This window comes from Nannobrachium achirus (genome assembly GCF_963921795.1).
Source record: "Nannobrachium achirus genome assembly, chromosome: 2".
In the NCBI taxonomy this organism is placed as follows: Eukaryota; Metazoa; Chordata; class Actinopteri; order Myctophiformes; family Myctophidae; genus Nannobrachium; species Nannobrachium achirus.
The window spans coordinates 72,886,457-72,900,201 of record NC_137811.1 but is presented as its reverse complement, the minus strand read 5'-3'; the positions used below and the strand labels follow the sequence as shown (position 1 = coordinate 72,900,201).

The 13,745-nt window shown below is 44.9% G+C and overlaps 1 protein-coding gene across 1 annotated transcript in view; it reads right to left on the bottom strand.

Moving 5' to 3' along the window:
* Positions 1-13,745, bottom strand: part of nphs1 (NPHS1 adhesion molecule, nephrin) — a gene marked incomplete at both ends in the record, with an annotated part of 157,936 nt that overhangs the window by 569 nt on the left and 143,622 nt on the right. The window contains 4 exons of the mRNA XM_080744253.1: positions 1,535-1,688; positions 5,812-5,984; positions 6,456-6,537; positions 11,443-11,536. Coding sequence (XP_080600379.1) covers positions 1,535-1,688; positions 5,812-5,984; positions 6,456-6,537; positions 11,443-11,536 — 503 coding nt within the window. The remainder of the gene's footprint in view (positions 1-1,534; positions 1,689-5,811; positions 5,985-6,455; positions 6,538-11,442; positions 11,537-13,745) is intronic.

Below are 13,745 nucleotides of genomic sequence, written 5' to 3'. Positions count from 1 at the left end.
GGCCACATCGGCCACATATCACACTAACAGAATCCATATACGGCCAAGACAGATGGCCAAGACAGCCCATATCTGTGTGGCTGGTTCTACAGATACAGTAAGGATTGCCATACATGGGCATAAAAGGGATTGTATGTATGATGTCAGATGTCATAAACGTCATAGGACTTTCACATAACGAATAACTGAGTAAGCATGTTTGGCGTCTCACAGCATATATCCATATACAGTACATGGATCTCCATATATGGGTACCAAGGGTCTCCATATACATGTATGGGTAACTGGTACGATACATCACTGGTCAGATGGCCAAGAGATGGCGCGACCTCGAGGTCGCTTGTCGCCCTTAGGTGTCTTACTGGTAATAGACTGATGTCATTCTGCTTATGTTTTTTCCTCGTCTTGTTTGTATTATTTGTACCGTCGATCTGGTCCGTGGGTTCTGGCACTGTGGACCATATAGTCAGGGGATATCTTTAGAAATAGTGTCAAATCCTGGAATAAATTCCTTACCAAAAAAAATCTTCACCAATGTGTTTGTAAAGGTGTCTAGTAACACATCTCACAAAGACTGAAATTCAGTTTCCCTAGGAAAATCTTTGACAGCTAGGGTAATTCTGGGTCTCATTCACTCACTATACACTATACTATAGGGGGAAAAAATCACTCCCAAAAAATATGCTTTAAGTGGGATGTGAGGGGTCTAACTAGGTGTTTTTAATTATTCTGAATCCATTGCAAGCATTTGTTATGCACCAAAAACATTCCTTGGGCTAGAAATGGACCCCCATGCCACTGTGAAAAGTGATGACTCATCACTAAACCATCATTTTATGGACTGTTTTTAGCCCAATTAATGTTTTTTTGTGCAAAACAAATTCTTGCAATGGATTCAGAATAATTAAAAACACCTAGTTAGACCCCTCACATCCCACTTAAAGGACCTACACCATGACATTTCACTTTTTCTATTTTAAAACCTTTTTTTGGGGTCCCAGTGGCACCTTCTATCCTCACAAAGTCCTATTTCTGACCGTTGTGTCTTTCTCTGTTTTTGGGAAGGCAGAGTTGAAAAGCTTTCCACGGGTTCTCAGAACAGTGCTGTTCTGAGAGTTGATCCGTGTGACGTCACACGGATCCCCCCCCCCCCCCCCCCCTGCCCTTCAGGTAAAAACCAGAAGTAAACCCAGCCCCTCATTTGTTTCTAATTTGCTTAGCCTCCACCTCCATCTGCAGCTGGCTTACTGTTCTGGGGCTGCTCACTCAGTGCTCTCACTCTGCCTCCCTGTATAGTAGACAGAGTGATTTCCTTCTTTTATTCTATCAACATTTTTGCTATCAACTTGTCCAAGGAGAAGTCTTAACGTTCCTGGATTGCACTATATATGTGACATTATAGACTGCGAGGACCCAAGCTTCGTCCCTTCTATCAAGGAAACAAAAGACTATTTTTAATGGCGATGGTCCTGTCTGTGGCTGTGAAGAAAAGCCCAGATCAATCTTGGCTTTGCCTTTGCCACAAACCACAAACCAGCCCCAGCCCGCGCCGTTCCCCCGTTGCCCAGGTCTCTCTCCCCGGGCAGGGAGCAGACGGTGTCCCCGCCGCCCATGGAGCTTCCCTCCTCCCCGGCCGCTCCGAGACCCAGCGCCGCTAAGCGGCCGCCGCTGGCCTCCTCCTCCTCCTGCTGCTCCCCGGCCCGCAGGGGGTCCATGCCGGTCGGACCCCCTTCCCTCCTCCTCCGTGTCCGTGATAGACCGCCTCTCCTATCGCTGTCCCACCCCCGGTTTTCCCCTCCCTGTCCCCGGCTTGAGAGAGCTTCACAGCCCGCCTCTTCTGTCACTGTCCGCGGCTAGAGTGAGTAAAACACCCCGGTCCTTCCTTTCATTATCCCCGGCTATATAACAGCCCATAAACCAGGCTATATTCTTTTCTTCACTGCATACTACGTATCTCTCACGGTAGAACAATGTTTTTTGGCGATAATGAACCATCTGCGCTGCAGATGAAAACGCTCCAACCAGGAGGAAGAGGAGCGGGTCGAGCGACCAGACCGAGCGTAGTTGCCCGACGTAGGTGCACCATCTCCGGGCTGCGCTCGCGGGCCGCTCGCGGGGCGCCCCGCGATCCCCGGAGCTCGCGTGGCGAGCGAGCCGGGCTCCGCGAGCGGCCCGCGAGCGCAGCCCGAGACGGTGCACCTACGTCAGGCAACTACGCTCGGTCTGGTCGCTCGACCCGCTCCTCTTCCTCCTGGTTGGAGCGTTTTCATCTGCAGCGCAGATGGTTCATTATCGCCAAAATAAATAAATAAATGGGCCGTTATATTTCATACATTTTTATACATTATACATAAATACAATGCGGGTGGGGTTGATTGTCTAATGTAGATTAACGTTCTCTAATGTCTGGTCTAGCAACGGTCGCCCTGTGTCATTTGACAGTAGGCTTATATCATACAACATAGGCCTACAGTAGGCTATAATCAGAGCTGCAACATTATCCTATTTTTAATTGGCCCAATATATTTGTTGTCAACGTTGGAGAGGAGAGGAAAAAACCCCACTAGATGCGCCCCTGAGCAAACAAAGGCCGTTTTGGTATTTCAGCTTGAGAGCCTAATTATAGGACAGCTAGTAGAAACAAAAGCAATGGTCAGAGTGTGTGTTTGAGGGTTAAGACCTGTCTAAGACTCAATTTTGAGCATATATTTATACAAAAAATATAGTTTTAAAAGCATGGTGTAGGCCCTTTAAAGCATATTTTTTTGGGAGTGATTTTTTCCCCTATAGTATAGTGTATAGTGAGTGAATGGGACCCAGAATTATAGCTGTCAAAGATTTTCCTAGGGAAACTGAATTTCAGTCTTTGTGAGATGTGTTACTAGACACCTTTACAAACACATTGGTGAAGAAATGTTTTGGTAAGGAATTTATTCCAGGACTTTTTAAGATATCCCCTGATTAATAGTGACAGCGCTCCCGGAGTCCATACAGCGCTTTGTCACATTTTCTGAAGGAAATCATCTTGGGCAATTGAAAACAAAAGCTACAATATGGCATTTTATTCCAAACCCAGCTATAGAGCCATTGAATAAAACTAAAACAATGGTGTATGTTGTATAAGAAGGCATTTATATTAAACAATATTCCGTATAATGAATATGAAAAAAAAGCATTGTTGAAGTTGAAGGTCTGAAGTGTACATACTGTAGGGCTGAAGTTGTTAATGTAGGTTTTGTAATAATGCTCAAAATCCACAAAGTAAAGTTTTTAAATAATTGGATTAAAAATACAATATTTGCCTCTGAGATGTAGTGGTGTAGAGGTAAAAGTATTGGAAATTGAAAATACTCAAGTAAAGTACTGTACAAGTAACTCATAATTGTACTTCAGTATAGTACTCAAGCAAATGTATTTACTTTCCACTACTGTCCACAGGGCTAGACCACACAGGGACAAATTACACCATCAAATTGCGACGGGAGTTGTCCCTATTGCGTGATAGATTTCGAACAATTTCTAAAAATAGGTACAATATTTAAGGTATTTTAGTTATAGAGATCAACTATAATGTATTATAAGATATATAATAAATGTAAGGAAAGCCTCCAGGTGGTCGAATGTTTCTCTCTTCTAGACCAGCTCTCCTCGAAGTTCAAAAGGTACGTCGTAATCTCCTCCCTACACACACACACAGAGAGAGAGAGAGAGAGAGAGAGAGAGAGAGAGAGAGAGAGAGAGAGAGAGAGAGAGAGAGAGAGAGAACCCTACATTGATTGATTGATTGATTGATTGATTGATTTTTCTTTATTTTAGTGTCATGCTTCCAAGGAAGCCCAGCCCATATGGACTGACACTTTTACATTTCATTTAACAAAAAACAATTCACCGACATAACAATTCACATAAACAATGATCAAACAAATAACCAACTTTAACACTCAAGCTACTATTTGAAGAGCTGAGACTGTCTTCTACTCCAGGCTTTAGAAACAAAATGTGCCGTCTTAAAGACTTCATAATTAAACAACCATTCTAACTTCTGTCCATCATCTTCCCAGAACAGCTCAGGTTTTCGTTTTTGCATTACATCAAACAAAGGGACCCTCAAATCATCATATCGAGTACAATAAAACATGAAATGAAATTCATTTTCAACATCTTTCAGGTCACATACATTACATATCCTATTCTCTTCTGGTACAGCTGAGAACCTCCCCACCTTATATTTGTGTATCTCTCCATAGGGGTCGATAGGGTTTTTTAAATCTTTACTTAAAACGCATTTGTTCTCCATTACTTTTGATACAGTAGCTTCTGCTCTGTTAAATCTTGCTCTGTCAAATGCATTTCATTTGTTGACATCTCTGTTGATGCCTTGTTTGCTTCATTTTTGTGATGTTTTTACTCTATGTTCAGCACGGTGGTCAGCTAAGCTTTGCTGTTGATATACAAATAAAGAAATTGATTTGATTTGATTTGTATGTTTCTCTGTTATGTGGAACTGAACAAACGGATAAAACGTGTGTGTGTGTGTGTGTGTGTGTGTGTGTGTGTGTGTGTGTGTGTGTGTGTGTGTGTGTGTGTGTGTGTGTGTGTGTGTGTGTGTGTGTGTGTGTGCGCGTGTGTGTGTGCACACGCGTGTGTGTGTGTTTTCCCATTGTCTGGTGGTTCACACACCGTTTTTATGTCAAGGACCCCCAAAATATTATGTATATTTCTGACAGGTACCCCTAATACAAGTGCTGTTGAAATATTTCAAGAATATACATGTTTTTCTTTTTTTAGGTGGTTCAAGATTATTTTTTAAATAGCTGATACAAGCTCCCAATGTGTAGCATAGCAGCGCAATGTTAGCTTGTAGAGCAGCTATTTTCAAAAAGACTTGCTATAGGCCTACTGCATTTACTGCCCCATTCCCAACCCCAGAATCCAGAGACGATAGCGAGTTTAAGCTAGATGATTTTCAGGACGGCAACGCCAGGCGGACTACGGCTGGCCGTAGCGGTCAAAATGGTTAAGCAAAGCCTCGGCGGCGACGGGTCGGGTTCCCACCCCTTTCACTGAACGCTTTGGTTCCCATGGCGACGCGTACACGCAGCAGACGGAGTAGGCGCTACAGTACGTGGGAAGAGACGGTAACCGGATCATTTCCGGTTACCGTTGTCATCTGCCGTTGCCGTAGCGTTGCTTAAGGTCGCTATAGCCTAGTCCAGGCTGCCGCGCCCGAGAATCCAGAACATTTAATTTGATTTCATTCATAAAAATTAATCCAAAATCGGTAGCCTGTTGGTAGCCTGTTCTGCAGTACCTTATTGCCCCCAAACAGTACTTCCTGTCTGGACTGGAAGCAGCAACCGGATCTCGATTATTTTGCGGGAACAACCCATTTCTCTGTTTCCTGTTCCGGGTCACGTTTTCCCCCCACATTTACCCCCTCAATAGTCTCGCGTAGCCAGACAACTATTCCACAATCTCTGAATGCTATATAGAGTCTCCCTAACGGCGAGTAATGGAAACGGGCATTACCGTTCAAGAAAATATATTTTAAAATGTCATTTCTGCTAAGCAGCAAGCTAAACATGCTTATATGATTTTTATTTATATAATGATAAATGTGTGCGATGTGAGACGGAAACGGAAGTGACGAGGAGGCTTCATATCCACTTTATCTCGCACTCATCATTTCTATTCCGGTTTACCAGACTGTATGCCGGGAGCATTTGACCAAATCGCGGAGGCAACAGTCTGGCCACGCGAGACTACCACCTCAAGGACTGCTCTGAAAACCACTGCCATGGTGTTATTAACCTGTGTGTAGCCAGGGGGCGCTCCTCTCCTCTCGCTGCTCTGCGGCTGCAGTCTGCCCTCAGACCACACAGGAAGTGGGGGGAGGGGAGGGGGGTTCACCACTTCCTGGTACAAACCCACGTCCTCATACTCATGACCGCCCCCAAGAGGCTCCGCCGGGTACTGCACCACATCTAGTAAAGAGAGGAGAAAAAAAGGGTTCAAAAAAGGAAAAATGCACTGTTGCCTCGCAGCTAGATGGCCCTGGGTTCGAAACCCGCCGGGGGGACGCTGTGGGTGCTGGGGTGTGTTCTCTCCTCCGCGTCATCAGCGCCCACACCCTAGGTGGGGTTGGTAAAAGAGCCCTTCTGTGTGGAGGTTGCATGTTCTCCCCGTGTCTCCTATAGGGTAGGTACCCTCACATAAACATGCAGTAATCCTGGTCTCAATAATGCTTCCCCCTGGCCAGCCGGGGTGCCTGATGGAGGGGAAAGGAACTAGTTGCAATAACATGCAAACGTTGAATTTCTCTTTGGGGTCTGGGGTTAAAAGGTTTGCGAAGCACTGATGTAAGTTACTAAGTTACTCATGGTATCACAGGTCACAAGTTGTCGCAACATGTCCCAAAATGACAGCGTTCATCATAATTCATGGCAGTGTCTTACCATGCCTGTGGGCGTCCTCCGGGTGGGGGTAGAGAGCAGTGCGGTAGTCTCCGGTGGGGTAGTAGTAGTGATGGGAGCCTTCCTGTTGACGTCAAATAACTCAGGTCAACATGATAGCAACGTAAACAACCGTGACACTAGCGTAACGTCAGGGGCATAGTGTAACTCTCTGACCTCTAGGACAGGGGTGGGGCACCCTGGGGTGCCGTGACGGCAGTCCAGGGGTGCCGCGAGATCATTTGATAATATTTGGAATTTATTTGGACACTTGAAAATTATTTAGTATCATTTTAAACTTGAAGTACAACGTAATTTTCAGTCAGTTCTAACCAAAAAGGCTTTTATCTCAACGTTTACCTCGCAACATAATCACTAAAATATCGTCACTGTCGGGGAGAAACCTCATATCTCCAAGTTTCAAATGTGTACGTCTTTTGGTAAAGCAAAGCCCTGCTTCATCATACAAGACTGTCGCACAAAACTAGTGAAAACAGCAGATCTACAAGCACACTGCTTGTAGATCGGCTGTTTTCACTAGTCTAGTACATTTTATAGATGATAAATACAAAACGAACGGTTTTGGACATACAAGGTTTCCACCCAACAACGACGATATGCTATAAATATAGGGTCCTGGGAGTGAAAATTATAATGTAGGGGTGCCTTGGATTATGAAAATATTCATGGGGTGCCCTGAGACAAAAAAGTTTGGGAACCCCTGCCCTAGGACCTTTCCAGGGAGGGTTTCACGTGGCATTTTGCTGTGTCACTCTTCGTGTGTGTGTGTGTGTGTGTGTGTGTGTGTGTGTGTGTGTGTGTGTGTGTGTGTGTGTGTGTGTGTGTGTGTGTGTGTGTGTGTGTGTGTGTGTTATAAGCGTTGACTACTTTCTTCGGTTACATGTCTTGCTGCCATTCAGACATCCCCCCATTCCGACACTAACCCTATACCTAACCCTAACCTCTATGGAAGTGCCACCACTCAGACAATTAGAAGTCAATGTCTGAATGGCAGCATGTCGGAATGGAGAGCGCATTCTTTTTGTGCCTTTTTTCCACTGTACACAACAGTGCTTATTTTTTATATATTTTTCTTGTCATACTTCTCTGTAACCCTAAACTGCTGTGCGACTGATTTCCCCCCTTGGGATAATATCTTTCTATCCATCCATCCATCCATCCATCCATCCATCCATCCATCCATCCATCCATCCATCCACCCATCCATCCATCCATCCACCCATCCATCCACCCATCCATCCATCCATCCATAACTAGCATATCACCATGTGGTGACAGAGTAAAGGGCCCTCCAGACGATATGCGGTCACCGCGTCCTAGTAATTCATTTCCAATGAGAGGCGGGCGGCTATTTTGGCCGCGCGGAGAAGTTTAGGGGCGGTGAGGCGAGCGGGCGGAGTCCAATGAAATCCCCGCGAGCGTGCTCGTTTGTGCATGCGTACGCAGGCAGTGAGAGATGGATTGTGTTCATCTTTGTGAAATACCGCGAGGCGTTTACTCACTGAGCGATTGTGGTTGTGTCTCACCGCGGCACGGCCGCCGCTGATCCTAGCGGGAGATCCGGCGGCAACCGCTGCTCATCTGGAGGGCCCTTAAATCAATTAAAAATCCCGGGCTGGATATGTGACCATATCTGTGTTTTGATACCATGGAGAAAAACACATGGTCATAAACACAAAATCACATGTTGGAGCGGTTAGCACCGCTCAAAGATGTCAGTAAATACTAATGCATTATGTTTTATTAATTAATTCAGTAAATACTAATGCATTATGTTTTATTAATTAATTCAGTATACTAATGCATTATGTTTTATTAATTAATTCAGTAAATACTGATGCATTATGTTTTATTAATTAATTCAGTAAATACTGATGCATTATGTTTTATTAATTAGTCAGACTACAGACTGGTCACTGTCTGCTTGAACTGCTATATGAAGAATGATGAAACATGATGACACATTTGTAGTAAGCTGCCTAAAGTCTTCATGAAAAACTTGACTGATTATGTCCATTCATTGGATTGTGGTTCGTTTTATTCAGTTTAACTCTGATTTTCCGAGACTTTTTGTGTCAAGTCAAAACGAGAGTAAACCCTTGACTTCCGGATGGCGCACCTTCAAAATAAGAGCATGCATCCTAGGAAAGTAACCGTTTTACTTTCTGTCGGAGAAATTCAAAATAAGAGTCAAACTGATATTTGGCATAAATACCGAGCTATGAAATTGTATCCATATCGTGCAGCCGGTTCATGTAAAAACGTACCTATCACACAAAGATTTGGCGGCCCCCCCTTCTAGTAACTCTGAGGACCCCCTAGGGGTCCCGGACCCCCTGTCTTCAACACAGGGTCTTATAAAGCCCTGATGTGCCCCCAAATGAGAGACAGTTTCTGTCTCTGCTTTGTTGTTCTGTCTGTCCGTCGTCCGCAGGGGTGTCGCACCTTAATTCTGGGCCCTGGGTACTTTAGCTATTGAAAAATAGCAGATCTACAAGCTCACAGCGCGGCACCGAGTACTGCGCTGTGAGCTTGTATATCTGCTATTTTTGAAAAAATCTTGGAAATGTGTGCAAGTCGTTGAATATTTTAGTTATATTAATATTTTTGAAAAACACATTCTATGTCAGTGGTGCTCAAACCTTTTCACGTGAAGGACCCATAAAATGATATGTATTTGGCCCCATCTCAAAACATTTAGTTCCAAGGACCCCCCAGGAGCAAAAATTGAGTTACAAATGTTCGCTTAAAAAAATACATAATATATTCAAAGATTTGCACAAATTTTCACGACTTTTCAAAAATAGCAGATCTATACAAGCTCGTTTAGCGCGGCACTCGGTGCAGCTTGTATATCTGCTATTTTTCAATAGCTAAAGTATAAAATAATTAAGGCCCCTCCACCTTGGGCCCTAGTAACTCAGTCCCACTATCCCCCCCTTGTGACGCCCCTAGTCGTCCGTCCGTCCGTCCGTCCGTCCGTCCGTCCGTCCGTCCGTCCGTTCGTCCGTCCGTCCGTCCGTCCGTTCGTCTGCTCGTCCGTCCGTCCGTCCGTCCGTCTACTTGCATTCAGCAGAACATTAGTCTTCCAGCCTTCTCTTCCTCGCTGGTCTTTCACAAAGTGCAAAATGATCATTGGGCTCCAGGATCGATATGTTGTATTTTGAATGCTAATTGTGGGAAATCGATTTGTGTTCCGTCTTCTTGGAGAAACGGCTAAACGTAGTTATTAGTTTATCTCTCCTCTCCTCTCCTCTCCTCTCCTCCAGGGGCGTCAATTGGGTATGGCAGGGGTATGCAGTTGCCATACCCTGGATCCAGGGGGGAAAATAAAAGTTACTTTTAAATATAAATCCATGAATGTCTCTTTGTCTATCTGCTCTTTATTGTCTCCACCAGCCGAAGGCAGGGGGAGAGTATGTTTTCGCCTCCGTCCGTGCGTCCGTCCGTCCGTCCGTCCTCCAAGTTTGTTAACAGCTAATCTCCGGCACCGTTGGCCCGGTCGCTGCCAAAATGAGCACACACACTCCTTGGATGCCAATTCAGAACCTCTGCCCGTTTCGAACAAAATGCCTCAAATCAAACACAGCGTGCAATTGTAATGAAATTGTGCACGCACATTCGCAAAAGGCCAAGGAAGAAATTACCCTGCAAAATTTTCAAATCAGCCTCATGGTGGCGCCATGAAAGGTCTAAGGTGAAGAACACATGCCACCCTTTTTACATTTGCCTATTATACAGTAGCACCACCAGGACGCATGGCCTGGTGGAGACCTGTGCTCGGAGGGGCACTGCTTCTAGTTATGTTGTAAAATTACAGTAAAATAACTACAAATGCTAAATTTTACAAAATGGTCACTTTGACCATTATAATTTATAATTATATTCTCCACTCTTCTCCCCAGCTTGACCGAATGGTATATTCCCAGGTTCCGCAGGTCAGCTGCACAGGTACAAAGCGTTATTGTTAATTGTGGCACGTTTACTAACATGCCAAGTTTAGCTGCACTTGAAAAAACGTTCCAGGCTGCCATATCCAGCCCAAGAAACCGTAGAAACCTGTGTAAAAAACTTTTTTTATTTATTTTTTTAGACATTGTGAAAATAGCCAATCTACATGCTCACAACTGCGAGGTGTTGTGAGCATGTAGATCGGCTATTTTCACAATAGAACCGTGTTATACAAAATGTAATGCCTCTTTTCCATGAGGACCCAAAAAAGTGTCCTCTCCAGACCATAAATGCAGTTTTTACTATGGTGAAAGAAATGCAAATGCCCCCTCTTTCCATGCCATACCTGAAGGCAGTGTTCAAGAGAATTGCCTTGTCAGAACTCTTCTTGAACTTGAACGGAATGTTTATTTCATGTTGAAAGAATTGCCCTCTCTTTGTAGAAATCCATGCTGTAACATTGCCTTTTTTATGCTTAGTTTAGTGTGGCAGTTTAGTGAAAATAGCAGACCTCCAAGCTCACAAGCTTGGAGGTCTAATATTTTCAATGTTTCCACCAAAAGGCCCTTTTCCATATTTCAGCTCCTGCCTCTCTAACATGCACTGCACGTCCCTCAGACTTTTAATATTGTCACTGTCAGGCAGAAACCTTGTATCTCCAAGTTTATTTTTTTTCCCCGCAAAGTAAAGCCCTGCTTCATCATACAAGACTGACGCACAAAAGTAGTGAAAACAGCAGATCTACAAGCACACAACGCCTCGCAATAGATCTTGTAGATCGGCTGTTTTCACTAGTTTAGTTCATTTTGTAAATGATAAATATAAAACGACGTTTTGGACATACAAGGTTTCCACCCGACAACGACGATATAAGGCTTTTATAATTGTTTGCGGCTCCAGACAGATTAGTTTTTTGTTTCTTTGGTCCAATATGGCTCTTTATTATATTATATCTGTATTAGGGGCAGTAGACTCAGTCTCAGAGGAAAAGTCTATGATCAGAGTTCAGTCTCCTCACCGTGTAATATGACCTGTAGGGGGCAGTGCTGTCTGCCTCAGAGGAGGAGTCTATGATCAGAGTTCTGTGAGCCGCCGTGTTGATCCTCTCTGCACTGGAGTAACGGTTGGAGCTGCTGACTGTAGATCTGTTGCACGCACGCACGCACGCACGCACGCACGCACGCACGCACGCAGGCAGACACGCACGCACGCACGCAGGCAGGCAGGCAGGCACGCATGTACACACGCACGCAGCCACGCAGGCACGCACGCAGGCAGGCAGGCAGGCAGGCAGGCAGGCAGGCAGGCAGGCAGGCAGGCAGGCAGGCACGCAGGCACGCACGCAGGCAGGCAGGCAGGCAGGCAGGCAGGCAGGCAGGCAGGCACGCACGCACGCAGGCACGCACGCACGCAGGCAGGCAGGCAGGCAGGCACGCAGGCACGCAGGCAGGCACGCACGCACGCACGCACGCACGCATGCACGCACGCACGCAGGCAGGCAGGCAGGCAGGCAGGCACGCAGGCAGGCACGCACGCAGGCAGGCAGGCAGGCAGGCAGGCAGGCAGGCACGCACGCACACACACACAATTTGAAATGTTTATTTATGTCCACACAAAGAGAAGTACAAGAATGCCTCGTACAAAGGACATCAACAATATCAGTCAGATAATTAGGGAAACAGACAGTTACAAAGTGCATGCAGGGCAGAACGTTGTTACATACTGTTGGCATACAAAACACAGCAGACAACAATCATGGGTAAAGGAAACAACGCCTCCTCCAAATTGAGCGGCCTCCTATAACAGCAGATACAGAGCAGTACCTTCCCTCCTTTTGGAGAGGCGGGCCATTTGAAGGCCCCTCACAACCAACTTGTGCCCTATAGGCTCCCAAAGAGTTAAGGTTAAAACTAAAGGTTTACACCTGTAGCCAATAGCATGATGGAGGACCTGAAGATGGATGAGATATCAAATCTTTTGATAACAAATCCATTATTCTGTCATGCCTATGCATAAGTAGAGTCCCCTGTATACATGGCACCCATTTAAGATGCGGGACATATCAGGAAAAGAAAGAAAGAAAGGAAGAAAGAAAGAAAGAAAGAAAGAAAGAAAGAAAGAAAGAAAGAAAGAAAGAAAGACATTTTCTAAGGCTGTGATTATACCTGCAGAACCATTAAGGCTCTTTGCCCCCCCTGGTGGCAGCTGATGACATTACACCCTCAGTGTTTCCCAAACCTTTTAAGACTATAAATAAGGCTCTAAAATTACAAATGAAACATTGGGCAAATCGTCAAATATTAGAGGCAGAAATTGTGAAAATAGCCGATCTGTTGTGAGCATGTAGATCTGCTATTTTCACAATAGAACCGTGTTACACAAATTGTAATGCCTCAGCTCTTAGTGCTTGTCAGGGTGAGGGGGTCCCCAGTTCTCCCATTTAGAACGGGTACACATTTTGTGTATCATTATTTTATGCTTTAACTATTGAAAAATAGCAGATATACAAGCTCACAGCGCGGCACCGAGTGCCGCGCTGCGAGCTTGTAGATCTGCTATTTTTGAAATATCGTGACAATTAGAATTTTGACCCGATTCTATAAGTGTCTTTTGAATCCTTCTAAGGTTTTTTTGAAAAACCTATATTTCTATGTCAGCAATCTGGCCAGCCATCGTCAAAGAAAAGGTCCTTTTCACTTTAACTGGAGCTCAGTTAGTCTGTTCTTGAGAGACTACTATGTCAGTGGTTCTCAAACCTTTTCATGTGAAGGACCCCCAAACTGATATTTATTTGACCACGGACCCCCATCTCAAAATATATAGTTCCAGGGACCACCCAGAAGCAAAATTCGAGTTATAACCGTTCGCTTTGAAAATTCATATATTCAAAGATTTGCACACATTTTCACGACTTAAAAAAAAATAGCAGATCTACAAGCTCGCAGCGCGGCACTCGGTGCCGCGCTGTGAGCTTGTATATCTGCTATTTTTCACCGGTTAAAGCAATCAATATTTCTAGGCCTAAATGGGTTAAAATATGATTGTTTCAGGGGTCACCACCTGAAAAAGGTTGAGAACCCCTGGGCTAAACCTAAACCACACTCTCGTATTGCATCACATTTATTTTCCATGGAAGACGCAAAAACAGAAATGGGTTCATTGGTCTGGTCAGCAGACCGCCTGTGACTAAAGAGACCGTTTTATAGACTTATAGTTTTACCGGCTGAAAATAGCACGGATCTGCAAGCCCCCTGTCAGCGGATCTGCAAGCTGCCTCTCAGCAGGGCTCTGTGGAGAGCAGAGCTTGCAGATCAGCAGAAA